The sequence below is a fragment of the Oncorhynchus gorbuscha genome, linkage group LG16 (genome assembly GCF_021184085.1).
Source record: "Oncorhynchus gorbuscha isolate QuinsamMale2020 ecotype Even-year linkage group LG16, OgorEven_v1.0, whole genome shotgun sequence".
NCBI classification, from domain to species: domain Eukaryota; kingdom Metazoa; phylum Chordata; class Actinopteri; order Salmoniformes; family Salmonidae; genus Oncorhynchus; species Oncorhynchus gorbuscha.
The window spans coordinates 26,962,296-26,980,933 of record NC_060188.1 but is presented as its reverse complement, the minus strand read 5'-3'; the positions used below and the strand labels follow the sequence as shown (position 1 = coordinate 26,980,933).

Here is an 18,638-nt window from a genome sequence, read left to right as displayed (position 1 = left end):
GATCATGGACATGCGTTCTCGGGGACGGGGTCACCAATACTTAGTGGATTGGGAGGGTTACGGTCCTGAGGAGAGGAGTTGGGTTCCGTCTCGGGACGTGCTGGACCGTTCACTCATTGATGATTTCCTCCGTTGCCGCCAGGATTCCTCCTCGAGTGCGCCAGGAGGCGCTCGGTGAGTGGGGGGTACTGTCATGTTTTGTCATTGATTATCATGCCTTGTCCCTGTTCTTCTCCTTCTATTCGTTTCCCTCTGCTGGTCTTATTAGGTTCTTTCCCTCTTTCTATCCCTCTCTCTCCCCCTCCCTCTCTCACTCTCCCGCTCTCTCTTCTCTCTATCGTTCCGTTCCTGCTCCCAGCTGTTCCTATTCCCCTAATCAATCATTTAGTCTTCCCACACCTGTTCCCGATCCTTTTCCCTGATTAGAGTCCCTATTTCTCTCCTTGTTATTTGTTTCTGCCCTGTCGGTTCCTTGTCTAGAATTCACCGTGCTGTGTTTGTGTATCGCCCTGTCGTGTCGTGTTTTCCTCAGATGCTGCGTGGTGAGCAGGTGTCTGAGTCTGTTTGGTTCAAGTGCCTTCCCGAGGCAACCTGCTGTTCACCTGCTGTTCAAGATCGAGTCTCCAGTTTGTCCTCGTCATTTCGAGTGAAAGTTGTGTTTTTTGATTGTATTTACTTTACTGGATTAAAGACTCTGTTTTCGCCAAGTCGCTTTTGGGTCCTCTTTCACCTGCATGACAGACTACAGCTCAGCATTCAACACCATAGTACCCTCAAAGCTCATCACTTAGCTAAGGATCCTGGGACTAAACACCTCCCTCTGCAACTGGATCCTGGACTTCCTGACGGGTCGCCACCAGGTTGTAAGGGTTGGTAGCAACACATCTGCCACGCTGATCCTCAACACTGGAGCTCCACAGGGGTGCGTGGTCAGTCCCCTCCTGTACTCCCTGTTCACCTACGACTGCATGGCCAGGCACGACTCCAACACCATCATTAAGTTTTCCGACGCACAACAGTGGTAGGCCTGATCACAGACAACGACGAGACAGAGGTCAGAGATCTGGCCGTGTGGTGCCAGAATAACAACCTATCCCTCAACGCGACCAAGACTAAGGAGATGATTGTGGACTACAGGAAAAGGAGGACCGAGCACACCCCCATTCTCATCAATGGGGCTGTAGTGGAGCAGATTAAGAGCTTCAAGTTCCTCGGTGTCCACATCAACAACAAACTAGAATGGTCCAAATACACCAAGACAGTCGTGAAGAGGGCACGACAAAGCCTATTCCGCCTCAGGAAACTAAAACGATTTGGAATGGGTCCTGAGATCCTCAAAAGGTTCTACAGCTGCAACATCAAGAGCATCCTGATTGCATCACTGCCTGGTACGGCATTTGCTCGGCATATGACCGCAGTGCACTACAGAGGGTAGTGCGTACGGCCCAGTACATCACTGGGGATAAGCTGCCTTCCATCCAGGACCTTCACACCAGGCGGTGTCAGAGGAAGGTCCTAAAAATGGTCAACAACCCCAGCCACCCCAGTCTGTTGAAGGATTGTTATCAATAATGACTAAATAATGTATACATTTGGCGTAGAGTTATAACTCACAGAGTTATCTGTTGTCTGTTGAAGAATATGTTGCTACATAGGCCAAGAGGAAGGGTCTACAGACAACTCGTGATCACAGTGAAACTAACAACAGGAAATATGTCTGGTCCCCAACCAGGGAGGGGAGAAACTGTTGGGCGTGCAGTAGATTGTGTAACATATGGTAGCAGAAGATAAGCAAAGTGTATGTGTTACAACTGAATTGAAAAGCAGTTTTGACATGATCCAGGAGGAGGAGGGACATTTTTGTAAGACATGACGCAATGTGTGTTATATAAACTAATGTACATGGGATTATGTTCAGAGCTCTCGGGAATAAATGCTATTAATCATGAGACTGATCTTTATCTATTTTATACAAATAAGAATCTTACAAATTCTTAGAAACGGACCAGATGTTTTGCTTTGTTATAATTGAATTGTTTAATGAACATATAGGAATAAAATTCCTCTAACACAGTCATAGACTATTCTCTCTACTACCGCATGGCAAGTGGTACCGGAGTGCCAAGTCTAGGACACAAAGGCTTCTCAACAGTTTTTACCCCCACGCCATAAGACTCCTGAACAGGTAATCAGATGTCTACCCGGACTATTTGCATTGTGGGCCCTCCTGTCTCAGATCTTTACAGACAATTCCTTCGACCTCATAGCCTGGTTTTTGCTCTGACATGCACTGTCAACTGTGGGACCTCATATAGACAGGTGTGTGCCTTTCCAAATCATGTCCAATCAATTGAATTTACCACAGGTGGACTCCAAGTTGTAGAAACATCTCAATGATGATCAATGGAAACATGTTGCACCTGAGCTCAATTTCGAGTCTCATAGCGAAGGGTCTGAATTCTTATGTAAATAAGGTATTTCTGTTTTCAAAAACCTGTTTTCACTTTGTCATTATGGGGTATTGTGTGCAGATTGATGAGGAAAACATTACATTTTATCAATTTTAGAATAACAAAGTAACAACATGTGGAAAAAGTCAAAGGGCCTGAATACTTCCAAAAACACTGGATATACTGTATTGTAGTCTGTATTGTAAGGTGGATTGTATTTATCATCATTAGTCATTTAGGTCAACATTGGATCATTCAGAGATCCTCACTGAACTTCTGGAGAGAGTTTGCTGCACTGAAAGTAAAGGGGCTGAATAATTTTGCACGCCCAATTTTTCAGTTTTTGATTAGTTAAAAAAGTTTGAAATATCCAATAAATGTCATTCAACTTCATGATTGTGTCCCACTTGTTGTTGATTCTTCACAAAATAATAAATTTTTATATCTTTATGTTTGAAGCCTGAAATGTGGCAAAAGGTCGCAAAGTTCAAGGGGGCCGAATACTTTCGCAAGGCACTGTATATATTTATACTCTGGACTCCAACATTGCTCGTCCTAATATTTATATATTTCTTAATTCCATTCTTTTAGTTTTTAGATTTGTGTGTATTGTTAGATATTACAGCACTGTTGGAGCTCGGAACATAAGCATTTCGTTGTACCCACAATAACATCTGCTAAATCTGTGCATGCTGCCAATAAAGTTTGATTTGATTTGATTTGCCGGGGGACAATGGGTCCTTTTGTTACCGTCTGTCCTGTATCCAGAAGCTGCCCAGCCATGCCGTGTGATGTCACATGGGCACAGGCAGGAAGTAATTGCCCCTCCCCTCCATCCCTCCATCCCTCCATCCCACCCCCACAGCTAAGCTCCTTCTCAGGCTCCCTGTGTGGAACAGCTGGGCTATATCAGCCTGGAAACATACACAGCAACACTTGACCAACACCATGACAATCATGACCAGCAGCACTTATGTACACTTACACAAATATACAGGTACAAAATACACTCACCTAAATACACAGAAAACCATTCATGATAAACCTAGAACTCTCAAACAGACCTTTATCCATACACAAATCTACTGTAATAGGTCAACAGTAAACACACACATACACACTCACAAATCTTGATAATTTATCAAGAGTGTACTGGACTGATTCCTCCTCTCTCTGTTGAATAATAGATTAATCACTTTAAAGTATACTCAATTGAATTAGATTGATAATTTATGAATTATTCAGTCAGGCGGGGGAAGTCAGGGAGGCGGGGGAGAGGAGAGCAGGTTGTTCCCAGAGAGCGAGGCTTTAATAAGATTAGAAATGTGCCCTACGAAAAAAGGCATTTTTGCTTGGAACAAGAAGGAATTAATGTGGCTTGGAATGCTGTGTGTGGGACAGCATGTAACACGGGGAAAATGAGATGAGACTTTTATCAACAGAGAGAGCGACAGAGAGAGAGACAGAGAGAGAGAGAGAGAGAGAGAGAGAGAGAGAGAGAACACTGCCTCCTTCTACTATCAGCATATCATATACTTGCTGCCTGCTACTTTCGTTGTTTTTAGGGTTCCAAGCTAGCGCTGTCTTTTCTTATCAGTGCTTCACAGTCCTTCTCCGATCATATAATTTTTGTAGGCATGCATGCTGCCGTGTACTTCTCCACACAGGCCTTATGCTCTAGGGCTGAGTCATTTATCTGGCGTCTACACAAGGTTCATAGTTCATACAGTCTGAAGAAGAAAGATCTTTCCCAGAACTCCCTCTTCTATCATGAAAGGATACATATTATTATCTGAGAGGAAACACTGTTATCTGTGTATAGGAGAGAAGAGTCGGCGTGTGTCCGTGTATGTCCGTCTGTCTGTCTGTCCGTTCTTCTGTCTGCAATAGGAAATGACACAACGGAACTAGAAGGACATAATATCCACCCCTCCTCCTGACCACCATCAAGCCCAGATGGTACAGCGGCTTAGGCCAATGGAACACACAGCACACACATAGCAAACATTCCCCATGGGAGGCCCAGCTGCTTACATAAATCACTGAATCCATGAGCCTAGCATAGCATAGAGACACCAGTCATTGTACACAAAAACATTACACAACTCACCCAATCACCTTCCTCCCTGCCTACACAGAGCTCGCTAATAGCACTGTCAGATTGCCCTTATGCTCCCTCATTGCCTCAGTGAGCTCCAATATTAGCAACACTATTAGTCCTAGTGTGTGTTATTAGCAGACCGATCTTCATGATCTTTTATTAGCCTTACTGCACATAATCATAATGTAGCACATTTAGTGCCCTTATATAACTGAGCAGGATCTTTGCATGGGCAGGGGCATACTGTGAGATGTGCCAGGAGAACCTCTCTTAGAGCTCTATTGTTTTGGGAGCTTAAGACGGCACAGTCCAGCCTACTGGGCAACTTCCCAGATTAACGGTAGCTTTTAAGACAGAGCCCTACTCATAATAAATGGGGCTTTTCCCTGGAAGTTAAAGACAGGACTTATCTCTTGTTCATAAAATCTGATCACATACACTACATGACCAAACGTATGTGGACACCTACTCGTTGAACATCTCACTCCAAAATCATGGGCATTAATACGGAGTTGGTCCGCCCCCTTTGCTGCTATAACAGCCTCCAGTCTTCTGGGAAGTCTTTCCATTATATGTTGGAACATTGCTGCAGGGACTTGCTTCCATTCAGCCACAAGAGCATTAGTGAGGTCGGGCACTGATGTTGGGCGATTAGGCCTGGCTCGGAGTCGGCATTCCAATTCATCCCAAAGATGTTTGATTGGGGTTGAGGTCAGGGCTTTGTACAGGCCAGTCAAGTTCTTCCACACCAATCTCGGCAAACCATTTATGTATGGACCTCGCTTTGTGCACAGGGACATTGTCATGCTGAAACAGGAAAGGGCCTTCCCCAAACTGATTGCAACCAACTTGGAATTACAGAATTGTCTAGAATGTCATTGTATGCTGTAGTGTTAAGATTTCCCTTCACTGGAACGAAGGGGCCTAGCCAAACCATGACAAACAGCCCCAGACCATTTATCCTTCTCCACCCAACTTTACAGTTGGCATCTATACATTTGGGCAGGTTACGTTCTCCTGCCATCCGCCAAACCCAGATTTGTCCGTCTGACTGCCAGATGGTGAAGTGTGGTTCATCACTCAAGAAAACTCATTTCCACTGCTCTTTGAAGCGCTTTACACCACTCCAGCCGACACTTGGCATTGTGCATGGTGATCCTAGGCTTGTGTGCGTCAGCTCGGCCATGGAAACCCATTTCATGAAGCTCCCAACGAACAGTTATTGTGTTGACGTTGCTTCCAGAGCCAGTTTGAAACTTGGAAGTGAGTGTTGCAACCGAGGACAGATGATTTTCAGCACTCTGTGGTCTCGTTCTGTGAGCTTGTGTAGACTACCACTTCCTGGCTGAGTCATTGTTGCTCGTAGACGTTACACAATAACAGCACTTACAGTTGACCAGGGCAGCTCTAGCAGGCCAAAAAATTTGACGAACTGACTTGTTGGAAAGGTGGCATCCTATGACATTGTCACGTTGAAGTCACTAAGCTGTTCAGTAAGGCAATTCTACTGCCAATGTTTGTCTATGGAGATTGCATGGCTGTGTGTTAGATTTTATACACCTGTCAGCAACGGGTGTGGCTAAAATAGCCGAATCCCCTAATTTGATGGGGTGTCCACATACTTTTGAATATATGGTGTATAATACACATGATTTCGGTGTGGCCTCTATTAGCTAGGTGTTTATTGTTCATTGTGCCTACGGTTTTCCTAAAGCCAAACCCTGAACATTATCCTCCACCTCTTTGCCTTTGTATTCCACACTCCCCCCTCTCTCCACCAGAACAGGAGAGAGATGGAGACAGGTTTCAGACAAAGCAACAGGATCCCATACAAACCAATATTATTCCTCAGGACATCTGTTTCTCAATTTCTTTTTTTCTTTCTTCCTCGCTCTTTCTTCCTCTCAGTCATTTTGGGGATGTTGTTTTAGTTTCCCGGGTGATTGAACCGGATCCAGTGCTATGTCACAAACAGGTTCTCATCACACACAGCTCATCAGCACAGACTACTCATCCCTGAGCCCTCTACCACTCTAGCATGGGAAACATACGTGCACATTGCCAAAGCAAGTGAAATAAACAATAAACAAAAGTGAGAAGAAACATATTTAACACAATTATTAGAAATGAACAGTAAACATTGCATTCAAAGAGGTTTCAAAAATGCATTTTAAGTGTTATATAATCAGTGTTTTAGCAATGGGTAAATAGTTGTAATACGAATAGTGGTGGAAGATTAAAAAAAGAGAAATGTTGGTGGTATTTACAATGTGCTCCTCTGGTTGCCCTTTCCTCATGGCAACGGGCCACAAATCTTGCTGTGTGATTGCACATTGTGGTATTTCACATAACAGTAATGGGAATTGATCTATGTTTGATTTGTTTTCAAGTTCTTCTTTGTTTCTTTGTGGGTCTGTGTGATCTATTGGAAATATGTGTCTTTAATATGGTCATACATTTAGCAAGTTAGGAAATGCGGCTCAGTTTCCACTTCCTTTTGTGGGCAGTGTGCAAATATCCTGTCTTCTCTTGCGAGCCAGGTCTGTCTATGGCAACCTTTCTCAATAGCAAGGCTATGCTGACTGAGTCTGTACATAGTCAAGGATATTCTTAATTTTGCGTCAGTCACGTGTGTCAGTTATTCTGCCACTGTGTACTATCTGTTTAGGAAAAGATAGCATTCCAATTTGCTCTGTTTTTTGGTTGATTCTTTCCAGTGTGTCAAATAGTTATATTTTTGCTTTCTCATAATTTGGTTGGGACCAATTGTTTTGCTGGCCTGGGGCTCTGTAGGGTCTGTTTGTGTTTGTGAACCGAGCCCCAGAACCTTTGTGGTGGAATGTGTGGGCATTGCTTCCTTTTAGGTGGTTGTAGAATTACATTTTGATAACTAGCAGATATAGTCCTAATTCTGCTCTGCATGCATTGTTTGGGGTTTTGCGTTGTACACAAAGTATATATTTTTCTCCCTCTTTCTCTCTCATCATCTCTCAGGGTGAGAAAAGTTGTATTAATTAATAGCTTCTTAGAACTGATGCCTGATGCTGTAAACAAAGTTGAGCTTAAGCCTGCAAACCACCTGGAAAGTAAACTTGCAGAGCCAGCCAGATATGGAACGGGGCAGTCAAAGAAGGGCACGAGATAGAGAACAGGGAAACCGTCGATCTGATTGGCCGATAGCCCCTTCCCCTAGCCTACTCTGACCATCATTGGCTAGGGGAAAAATAAATCCCTGCCAAACAGATGCTCACACAACCCATACACACACACACACACACGTACATACACTACACACACTCATACACACAAGTCAAGAGGCAGACCCTGGGCTAATTCAGTACCAGGGAATTATATTACTGGCTGCTCTACATGCAGAGCAGGGGAGAGAAGAGGGGGTTCGGATGGGGGTGGGACGGATATTACAGGAAGAGAGGGAGGGAGGGGGAAAGTGCAGAGAAGGCTGGGGCTCAGGGGTGGGGTTGGTAAATGCAGAAGGAGCAACAGCTTGAGCTCTGGGACTACAGTGGACAGAAAGTAAGAGCATGGTGTGCTCTCAATGGAGGAGTGAGAAAGAGAAAGCCAGAAAGAGAGATAAAAGGAAACAAGACACATCAATCTACGTAAAGGAAGGCGTGAGGACAAGACGGACATTGTAGTTCTACAGGAGCCGAGTGGAGAGGGAGAAAAGAGGGGGGAAAGGAGAGAAAGAAAGGAGAGAGGCGCATGAGGTATTTTTATAGGGCACAGACAGAGATATGATAGCCTGCTTACAGAAGCGGTGTGCCTGGAAACGCTCAGAAAGAGAGCGAGTGGGAGAGAGAGAGAGAGAAAGAGAGGGTGGAAAAGGAGGGGGAGTGAGTGAGACAGAAAGATTAACCAGTCAGAAAGAGCGAGAGTGAGCAGTGAAGTACAATCGGGGAGAAAAAGCAAGGGAGGGAGGAGGGTGCATGAGAGGTAAAAAAAAAGAAAATGAAAGAGGGGAAAGGTGCCAAAACAAACTAATGTGTCAGTGCTGAGTGAGGGACACTAGAAGAGAGGGAGAGAGAGAGAAGAGGGACTGCCAGAGGACGTAGTAGGGGGAGAGAGGCATGAGGGGACTGTTCTGCTTTATGCTCACCCTGTCCATCCTGGGGACTGTCCTGACTGCACTCGTCTGGTATGTCTTCAGAGACCGGTGAGTCCCACTCCCTTTCACATCCCTTCTCCCCAACTTCCTCCCTCTCGACTGGGCAGGTGTTGGAGCCTTTAGCCACGGGCTAGGTTTGGGGATTAGGCCTGGCTGGTGGTAGCTAGCATCATATAGTCCAGACAGGCACAGAGAGGACAGAAGGGAGTGAGTCTCCACACTTTTGCCTTTAATGTGTGATTGTTTCACATCGGTTGGTGTGAGTAGCTGCTCTACTGGAACAAGGTAAGAGTTGTGCAGGGGGTGAAATATGATATGTTTAGTGTTGGTGGTTATGCCTGTTCACTGGTAACCCATCCACTAACTCCCCTTTTCTCTCTTCTCTCTCTCTCTCTCTCTCCTCAGAGCAATGGTTGGTTTTTCTCAATGCTTGTTACTGTGGGTATCTTAACTAAACCACTGACACACCCTGATTATGTGGTGGAAAAGAGAAAGAGAGAGAGAGAGAGAGAGAGAGAGAGAAACTTCTGTTTGTGCCCCAGCAGAGCTGATGTATTTCAGATCATAAATCCCAAAGTCTTTAACTGACTGTGGATTTAAACCAGACCACTATTAATGGACAACCTGTTCTAATTTTACAACTTGTGCTGAAGCGAACTCAACTGTTTATTTGACAGTGTAGGTAGAATAAGAGGGAGGTGTTGCAAAGGCACATGGAAGGCTCAACGTTGGTGCATTTTGAAATATCATGCTCATACAAAAAAAATATTATAGCAGATCTTATCTCCCCTCGACCCATTGTTTTATAAAAACATACGAACCTAGCATGTGCTTGTAGGTGTGCTCTGTTAGACGTTGATTTGAAATAGTGATCTGTTTCCTGCGGGAAAGGAAGATGTCGCCTGTAGGCAGGCGAAGATAAGTAAGTGAAAGGGGAACGAGAACAAGAGATTGAGATCGAGAAGTCACTGTAAAAGGTCTTCCCGTGCTGTTACCAAAACACGCTTGATGAACACACTGTTGGCTTGTTGTAGCTTAGTGTCTGCCCTTCTGCGACACTGACACTTGAGAGACGGTCCCCCCCCCCAGTCACTTCTCGATAAAACTAACTGTCTGAATGTGACGTTAGACTCAGATTAATCATAGAACTAAGTGTTGCTTGACATTCACCATCTGCAGGATATGACAATTATCCCGCCATAAGTAACTGTCTACAAGAGTGTCACATTGTGGAGCAGGGAAACCCATGTACCCTCTGTGGTGTGTTCTTAAAATATCTCTTTATAGCTCACTTCAAGGGGGATTATCTGTATGTAGTAAATTCAGGCTTGACCTTTGACCTTGGATTTTTTTCTCAGACTGTTTTTGATAAAGTCCCTTGTCTCTCAGCTAATTTGGGGTTGGCACTGCCGTTTGTAATGCTGCTGTAAAACTCCTTCAAGCATTCGGGTTTCCTGTTTGAACAGTAAAACACGCTTAAACAGCTGTGTTTACCCTTCAGTAACCCTTTAGCTCACCAGGTTGTTGTTTATAGTATGCACAACATTCAGCTATTGGTTTAATGTAAACACACTGTAAATTACCACAATTAATTCAACGAAGGTAACATGGTAAACTCAAGCAATACACTGCAAATACAACAGCAAACAATGCAGCTATACAAGCGTTGACAAGATAAGTGGTGTACTGGGTTCAAACAGAGGTCTACTCATCCTTCTATTCTCTCTGTCTTCCTCTTGTCCCTGTTGGTGTACATAGCAATGTTCAACCTGGCAGACCCCCCCACAAAGATCCTATTATGAACTCTGGGCCAGTCCCCTCCGGAACATGCAAGGGCTGCAGGTGAGACTAGATACACGCCCTGGCAACCACCACCCACAATCCTCTCTGCTCAACAACCACCTCATTGGTCTCTCCACTGTTCTTAACTTCATTACATGGTTCATAACTGCATGTTCTGTGTTGTATCTGTGTGGTGTGTGTGTGTGTGTGTGTCTGTGTGTGTGTCAAAGGGATACAGTTACTGAAAAAGTGGTGGAGCGCTACTCTCACAGCTGGAAGAAGCAGGAGGACAAGTTCAGAAATTTCAGGTGAAACATCACCACACTATAAACCCAGACTCTGAACCCCACTAAAAGCCAGCCAAGATGAGCCAAAGACCACTTTGTGAGGGTCACTAACCATAACAAAGGGGATGTTTCCTTTCTACTCCTAGAAGAATGAGATGCAAAGCACGTGGAAGTGACCTGTGAAATGTTAGTGTTTACTTCTTCATGCTGTTAGTAGAAGTAGAGGTCAGCGTTATGTAAGATTGTTGCGACACATTGCGTCAGTCAGTCAGTGGGTATTTCCCTTCTCAAGGCTATCTTCCTCAGCTTCCTGTCTCCGCTGGCTAATTCTAGCGGAGACAGGAAGCTGAGTATACAGAGACTTCAACCACACCAAACAACACCAAAGAGAACTGTAAGGAGCTTTGTAAATGAATAAACACTTGAAAGGAAGGACATTCTAAAAGACAATACTTTTCAATAAACATTCCTTTCCAGTTTGTATATTTATATCAAAATGAAGATGAGGCCTTGTTTATGTATTCCTATATCTGATATTTTCTTACATTTATCACCAGTAGGTTTTTATACCTAACTTATCAAACAGACTGTTTCAAAATAAGAGAAATGTGTGTTTGAAGTACATGACTCATTTACAGTTCGCTTTTAATACTGTGTATTTATCTTATAATCAAAAGATTATTGTTGTGTTCTCAGGTCTCTTCTGAGTAAAAGATGTCATGGACTTACCAAGGCTATGGTGACACAGGCCAACACTCCTCTGGGGTCAAAGGTTGTGTACGATGGAGAGAAGAGGAAGCCTCTTCAGGTGACCCCTGAACTGTTCAGCACCTTTGCTAAGGTTTGTTGAGCTGGTCCAGAGTGTCACCTCAATGATTAGTGTGTGTGGGTGTGTGTTTAAGAAAGAGAGTGACATGACACATGTTGTGTTGCCTTACAGGAGAATCCTTTTGTGAATACGACATGGGATACGTGTTCTGTTGTTGGGAATGGGGGAATCCTAGCTAATAGCAGCTGTGGAGAGAAAATCGACTCCGCCCAGTTTGTTATCAGGTGTGAGACAGAAAAATTACTCCACAATAATTACCCTTTCCTCTCAAACATTGTTAGAAACAAATTCACTGACCACTTCCCTCTATGTCTCCCTTTCTCAGGTGTAATCTCCCTCCTCTGGAGAACGGCTATGAGAGAGACGTGGGCAACAAGACAGACCTGGTGACAGCTAATCCCAGCATCCTCATGGAGAAGTGAGTTTCGGAGTTCATTGGGCTTCTCATACTGCTTATCACCTGGTGTTTTATGGTGGATTAAGAAATTACCTGATCATATATTCTGGTGCTGGTCAAATTCATCTCCTCCAGCTGTTCTTCACCCCTCTCTTTTTCTCTCCATGCCATCCTCTCTCAGATATGGGGGACTGCAGGAGCGTCGTCGGCCCTTCGTGGAGAGCCTGCGTAGCTATGGCGACTCCCTGATGCTCTTGCCAGCCTTCTCATATGGCCCCAACACGCCTGTGTCTCTGCGGGCCCTCTACACCATCCAGGACTTTGACAGCCCCTTGCGGCCTGTCTTTCTCAACCCAGAGTACCTACAGAGTCTGGCGCACTTCTGGCAGGGCCAGGGCCTGCGGACGGTACGCCTTAGCACAGGACTCATCGTGGCTAGCCTGGCGCTGGAGCTGTGCGCCAACGTGCATCTCTATGGGTTCTGGCCCTTTAATGAACACCCCCTCCGACACCAGTCCCTCACCAACCATTACTATGACGACAGGCAGAGTAAGAAGACGGTGCACGCTATGCCCGCTGAGTTTGACCACCTGCTTAGACTCCACAGCCAGGGCGTGCTCAGGATACACCTGGGGGAGTGTGCGCCCATGGCCAGGTAGGCCCCACCCCTTTACCGGAACTTTACCTACAGCTAGGACAGACACAACAGGGACATAGGGCCCTCTTATAGGCTCTCTCAGGAGTCCTACCCAGTCATGCACTTACCCAGTTATGTCTTTGCTACCTGCCAGATGGGATGGCCCCGACTGGCCCAGAACACTCTTGTATTCAGCACAGGGGCATGTTTTATGTGACATATGTCTGGTCACAGTGGAGGAGCAAGGGAGAGACTGGGACAGTTAGTCTCCCCAGCAGCCGTTTGTAGATTCTCAGTGTGAGAGTCTGCAGAACAGGTTGATCTGCAATCAAATAATTTGTACTGTACCCAAAATGGGTGTAAATACATGAAATATGCATATCATATACTGTATAGGTGTACAATTATGTATTTATCATCAAGTGTTCTAGCTGGAATCTAGAGAATTTGTTTGTTTTGTTGGACTTAAATACAACGTGTTTTGGAACATGTATGGTTTAGATGAGGCCTTCCCAACTACAGAGGGGGTCAGTGTAGTGCCTAATATGACTCACATTCCTGACCCTAGCCAAAAAAAACACATGCGAGCCTTTAAGAGTTAACTGAATGTATGGTCATGTCAATCTAATACCTCCTGGATTGGGCAATCTTTAGCTGGACTGTTACATTCAGATTTCTATTTAATATCAATGATGATTAAATGTGTTATATCTCATTATGACATAGTGTATAATACATTCAATGTGGTACTGGGTCCTTCCATGAAATGAGTCCCCTTTTTGTCTCTTTGATATTTTAAGTAGAAATTGTGCACCAATGTTGAATTTTAAAAGACTGTTAAATTAAATGAAGTGCCCTTTAATATAGACCACATGGAAAATTCAATAAATCATATTTTTTTAAATGAATAAAGACTTCTGAATTTTAGATCTCCCTTTGTGCACCCTCTGTGACTTCAAGAAAGATTCTAAACCCACTTAACCCCACTTAACCAATTTTCACCATCATTGTAAAGCTCTTAGTTATTTTATTTCTTTAACAAAGTAATTTCTGAAGATGATTATTTACTTCACATGATTTAGTTATTAATTTTAAGGTAGAAAAAAAAACTTGGCCGTCATTTTAAGGTCAACCCTGTTACGTGAAATGAACTCTCGTTTTAATATGGTGAAACTATTTCTTTTAAAAATGTTTTTGAAAAGAAACATTGAATATCTAATAGTCAAATCATAGTGTAAAAGCAGAGCTGCTTCTTCTCTTTTTGGCTATTTTCTGGTGTTTTGTGGTGGAAAACTGAATGGGTTGAACATAACATGTCAACCCTGTTACCCATATAGGAACAGGCTAAAATTATTTTAAAAAATACATTTTGTAAAATGCTTTATTTCAAGTGCCATTCTCTGTTTCACACAACAAGCTTCCATTCCTCCTGTCACAAGGAGAAATGGCTAATTTCAGATTAAATGGTATACCCTGTTGCGGTTAACCCCGATACTTTATTTGGCACTTAATAGGCACTGACCATAGTCATTTTTTTATTCAACCTCCTATGATGGGAAAACACGATTTTTATTAAGTTGAACATGTGCTCTTCATGACAGAATGTTCAAAGTAGGTGAAATAAAACCGTGTATTTTCTCTCCAAGTTAGACTATCCAAAACATAGCTAAAAACAAATGTTCCCACAACTTTAGAGAACATTTCCATAAGAGTCTCATTAGGTCACCAGAAGGGACTCGTTTCCTGGAATGACCCTACTACTATACCAACACTATTTGTTTCATCATTTCAAAATACATTTTGGGACAGAAAAACAGTGTTTCAATGATTCTGTAAACATAAAATAACAACAAAGGGGGGTTCTTACCTTACCCAGGCCAAACTAACACAGAGTAATGATGCTGGAGCACGAAATTGTCTTTGCACATAATTTAAAAACAAATGTGAAAAGGATCTAGGGAGTGTCATTAGTCCAATGTTAGTCCAGTGTTTGAAAGTGACCTGGCACAGTGTGTTTTATAAATAACATAAACACACTGATGTTACATAACCCTTCAAACAGAGATCTCTTCCATTCTGGTTCTTTGTACCATTTGACAGTCCTGGATGTAGCACAGAGATGGCTGGGCCCCAGCCTCAGTCTCCCGGTTGGCTCTCTGGGTCGTGCCATGCCCACACTGGCACAATGCAACACAACCTCCCAGACACAGAAGCCTTGGGCAAAAACACAGAAGGGGGAACAGAAGGACTCTCTCCACTGGCTTCCAGTTGAAGCTCGCATCCGCTACAAGACCATGGTGCTTGCCTACGGAGCTGTGAGGGGAACGGCACCTCAGTACCTCCAGGCTCTGATCAGGCCCTACACCCAAATAAGGGCACTGCGTTCATCCACCTCTGGCCTGCTCGCCTCCCTACCACTGAGGAAGTACAGTTCCCGCTCAGCCCAGTCAAAACTGTTCGCTGCTCTGGCTCCCCAATGGTGGAACAAACTCCCTCACGACGCCAGGACAGCGGAATCAATCACCACCTTCCGGAGACACCTGAAACCCCACCTCTTTAAGGAATACCTAGGATAGGATAAAGTAATCCTTCTCACCCCCCTTAAAATATGTAGATGCACTATTGTAAAGTGGCTGTTCCACTGGATGTCATAAGGTGAATGCACCAATTTGTAAGTCGCTCTGGATAAGAGCGTCTGCTAAATGACTTAAATGTAAATGTAAATGTAAGGAGACCAGGGAAGTGATGACACCCATAAACATTTCTGGGGAGTCCTTTTTCAAAAAGGGTTTCCATGGTTACCAGCTCTCACAAGTCAAAGCGTTATAACAACAAATACTCTTCCCCTGTGACCATGGTGACAGTAAAGAAACTGTGCTGTTACTAAATAACAACATTAGCAAGGGAGTGGTGGGGGGGATGCAGGATTGACAGTTCACTTATTAGCACCGTAGCTGCTGTAAGTAATAGGTTAAAACCAGATGCATGGGTGAGAAGGGCATTCTAGAGCTTGTATTATTTCCCTATAATGCAAGATATATTTGGAAGGTAGAATTCAATGGCTATAGTTCATTCTTACATGTTCTATGTTTGGACTGCTTTTGAACGCAAAAGTCGAAATGAAAACACTATTGTAATTTTTTAATTAGATTTTCATAGTGGTAAACTCAGACTGATGGTTTGATTGGCTAGACTAGCAAGTCTGTTTGTTTGGTTACCACGGCAACTACTGTAGCTATCTAGTAAACTTGCTAGCTACTTCAGTGGATGTTGAACACATTTCTTGCGTCAAATGAACACATTTCTAACGCAAATGTGTTAAATTATAGCCATGGTATAAAAGGGATAATCAACTCGGGGCTCTATGCGTTCTCTGGAAAATAATGCAATTCAGTGGAAGGTTAGTTCCACTCACCTAGCGGGTCATGGAACACACCTTCCACCTCGTTCATTATTTTCCATGGAACACATAAACCCTAGTTGATTATCCCTTAAATACTTTTCTTCAACCCCACTCCAATATGCTTTCCACACCATTTCAATGTTTTTTTATTTTTTTATTTCACCTTTATTTCACCTTTATTTAACCAGGTAGGCAAGTTGAGAACAAGTTCTCATGTACAATTGCAACCTGGCCAAGATAAAGCAAAGCAGTTCGACACATACAACAACACAGAGTTACACATGGAGTAAAACAAACATACAGTCAATAATACAGTAGAAAAATACGTCTATATACAATGTGAGCAAATGAGGTGAGATAAGGGAGGTAAAGGCAAAAAAAAGGCAATGGTGGCGAAGTAAATACAATATAGTAAGTAAAACACTGGAATGGTAGATTTGCAGTGGAAGAATGTGCAAAGTAGAAATAAAAATAATGGGGTGCAAAGGAGCAAAGTAAATACATAAATAAATACAGTAGGGGAAGAGGTAGTTGTTTGGGCTAAATTATAGATGGACTATGTACAGGTGCAGTAATCTGTGAGCTGCTCTGACAGCTGGTGCTTAAAGCTAGTGAGGGAGATAAGTGTTTCCAGTTTCAGAGATTTTTGGAGTTCGTTCCAGTCATTGCCAGCAGAGAACTGGAAGGAAAAATTGGTTTTGGGGGTGACCAGAGAGATATACCTGCTGGAGCACGTGCTACAGGTGGGTGCTGCTATGGTGACCAGCGAGCTGAGATAAGGGGCACTTTACCTAGCAGGGTCTTGTAGATGACCTGGAGCTAGTGGGTTTGGTGACGAGTATGAAGCGAGGGCCAGCCAACGAGAGCGTACAGGTCGCAGTAGTGGGTAGTATATGGGGCTTTGATGACAAAACAGATGGCACTGTGATAGACTGCATCCAATTTATTGAGTAGGGTATTGGAGGCTATTTTGTAAATGACATCGCCGAAGTTGAGGATTGGTAGGATGGTCAGTTTTACGAGGGTATGTTTGGCAGCATGAGTGAAGGATGCTTTGTTGCGAAATAGGAAGCCAATTCTAGATTTGATTAGGATTGGAGATGTTTGATGTGAGTCTGGAAGGAGAGTTTACAGTCTAACCAGACACCTAGGTATTTGTAGATGTTCACATATTCTAAGTCAGAACCGTCCAGAGTAGTGATGCTAGACGCGCGGGCAGGTGCAGGCAGAGATCGGTTGAAGAGCATGCATTTAGTATTACTTGTATTTAAGAGCAGTTGGAGGCCACGGAAGGAGAGTTGTATGGCATTGAAGCTCGTCTGGAGGTTTGTTAACACAGTGTCCAAAGAAGGGCCAGAAGTATACAGAATGGTGTCGTCTGCGTAGAGGTGGATCAGAGACTCACCAGCATCAAGAGCAACATCATTGATGTATACAGAGAAGAGAGTCGGCCCAAGAATTGAACCCTGTGGCACCCCCATAGAGACTGTCAGAGGCCCGGACAACAGGCCCTCCGATTTGACACACTGAACTCTATCAGAGAAGTAGTTGGTGAACCAGGCGAGGCAATCATTTGAGAAACCAAGGCTATTGAGTCTGCCGATGAGGATGTGGTGATTGACAGAGTCGAAAGCCTTGGCCAGATCAATGAATACGGCTGCACAGTATTGTTTCTTATCGATTTCAATGTATTTTGCTAGACTTCAAAGATGGAAATTAACAGACTCTTATGCCAGCACCAATAGCATTACCTATGTATGGAATGCTGTGTGAGAATATCTTACCATTGAGGCTGGTTTTTGCATGATTCAGACCCCATGAGACTCAAAATTGAGCTCAGGTGCATCCTGTTTCCATTGATCATCCTTGAGATGTTTCTACAACTTCATTGGAGTCCACCTGTGGTAAATTCAAATTCAATTGATTGGACATGATTTGGAAAGGCACACACCTGTCTATATGATGTCCCACAGTTGACAGTGCATGTCAGAGCAAAACCAAGCTATGAGGTCGAAGGAATTTTGTCGAAGCACAGATCTGGGGAAGGGTACCAAAAAAGGTCTGATTGAGCCAAGATTGAACTCCTCAAGAACACAGTGACCTCCATCATTCTTAAATGGAAGAAGTTTGGAACCACCAAGACTCTTTCTAGTGCTGGACCTGAGCAATCAGGGGAGAAGGGCCTTGGTCAGGGAGGTGACCAAGAACCCAATGGTCACTCTAACCGAGTTCCAGAGCTCCTCTGTGGAAATGGGAGAACCATCCAGAAGGACACCCATCTCTGTAGCACTCCACCAATCAGGCCTTTATGGTAGAGTGGCCAGAAGGAAGCTGCTCCTCAGTAAAAGGCACATGTCAGCCTGCTTGGAGTTTGCCAAAAAGTACTCTGAGACCATGAAAAACAAGATTCACTGGTCTGATGAAACCAAGATTGGCCTGAATGCCAAGTGTCACATCTGTGGGAAACTTGGCACCATCCCTACGGTAAAGCATAGTGGTGGCAGCATCATGCTGTGGGGATGTTTTTCAGCTGCAGGGACTGGGAGACTAATCTGGATCGTGCGAAATAAAATGAATATGATGAAAATCTGCTCCAGCGCACTCAGGACCTCAGACTGGGGTGAAG

The 18,638-nt window shown here is 43.9% G+C and overlaps 1 protein-coding gene across 3 annotated transcripts; it reads left to right on the top strand.

Annotated features, from left to right (window-relative positions):
- Positions 1 to 8,021: 8,021 nt before the first annotated feature.
- Positions 8,022 to 13,536, top strand: st8sia6 (ST8 alpha-N-acetyl-neuraminide alpha-2,8-sialyltransferase 6). Of its 3 annotated transcripts, XM_046306261.1 has the most exons (8): positions 8,022 to 8,725; positions 9,083 to 9,089; positions 10,436 to 10,519; positions 10,690 to 10,767; positions 11,443 to 11,587; positions 11,687 to 11,799; positions 11,901 to 11,993; positions 12,154 to 13,536. In XM_046306261.1, exons 1-8 carry the CDS (start codon positions 8,710 to 8,712, stop codon positions 12,629 to 12,631), a joined length of 1,014 nt encoding a protein of 337 aa, XP_046162217.1. In that variant the 5' UTR covers positions 8,022 to 8,709; the 3' UTR covers positions 12,632 to 13,536. The 3 variants fall into 3 exon arrangements, with proteins under 3 accessions (XP_046162217.1, XP_046162218.1, XP_046162216.1); XM_046306262.1 differs by lacking the exon at positions 9,083 to 9,089 and having other exon boundaries at positions 8,022 to 8,279; XM_046306260.1 differs by lacking the exon at positions 9,083 to 9,089.
- The last annotated feature ends 5,102 nt before the right edge of the window (positions 13,537 to 18,638 follow it).

Bases quoted from the DNA above. Each gene is read 5' to 3' on its own strand.
- st8sia6 (XM_046306260.1), top strand. From the start codon at position 8,640: ATGAGGGGACTGTTCTGCTTTATGCTCACCCTGTCCATCCTGGGGACT. The intron at 10,520-10,689 runs GTGAGACTAGAT...TGTGTGTCAAAG, and splicing joins GGAACATGCAAGGGCTGCAG to GGATACAGTTACTGAAAAAG. The intron at 11,800-11,900 runs GTGTGAGACAGA...TCCCTTTCTCAG, and splicing joins TCCGCCCAGTTTGTTATCAG to GTGTAATCTCCCTCCTCTGG.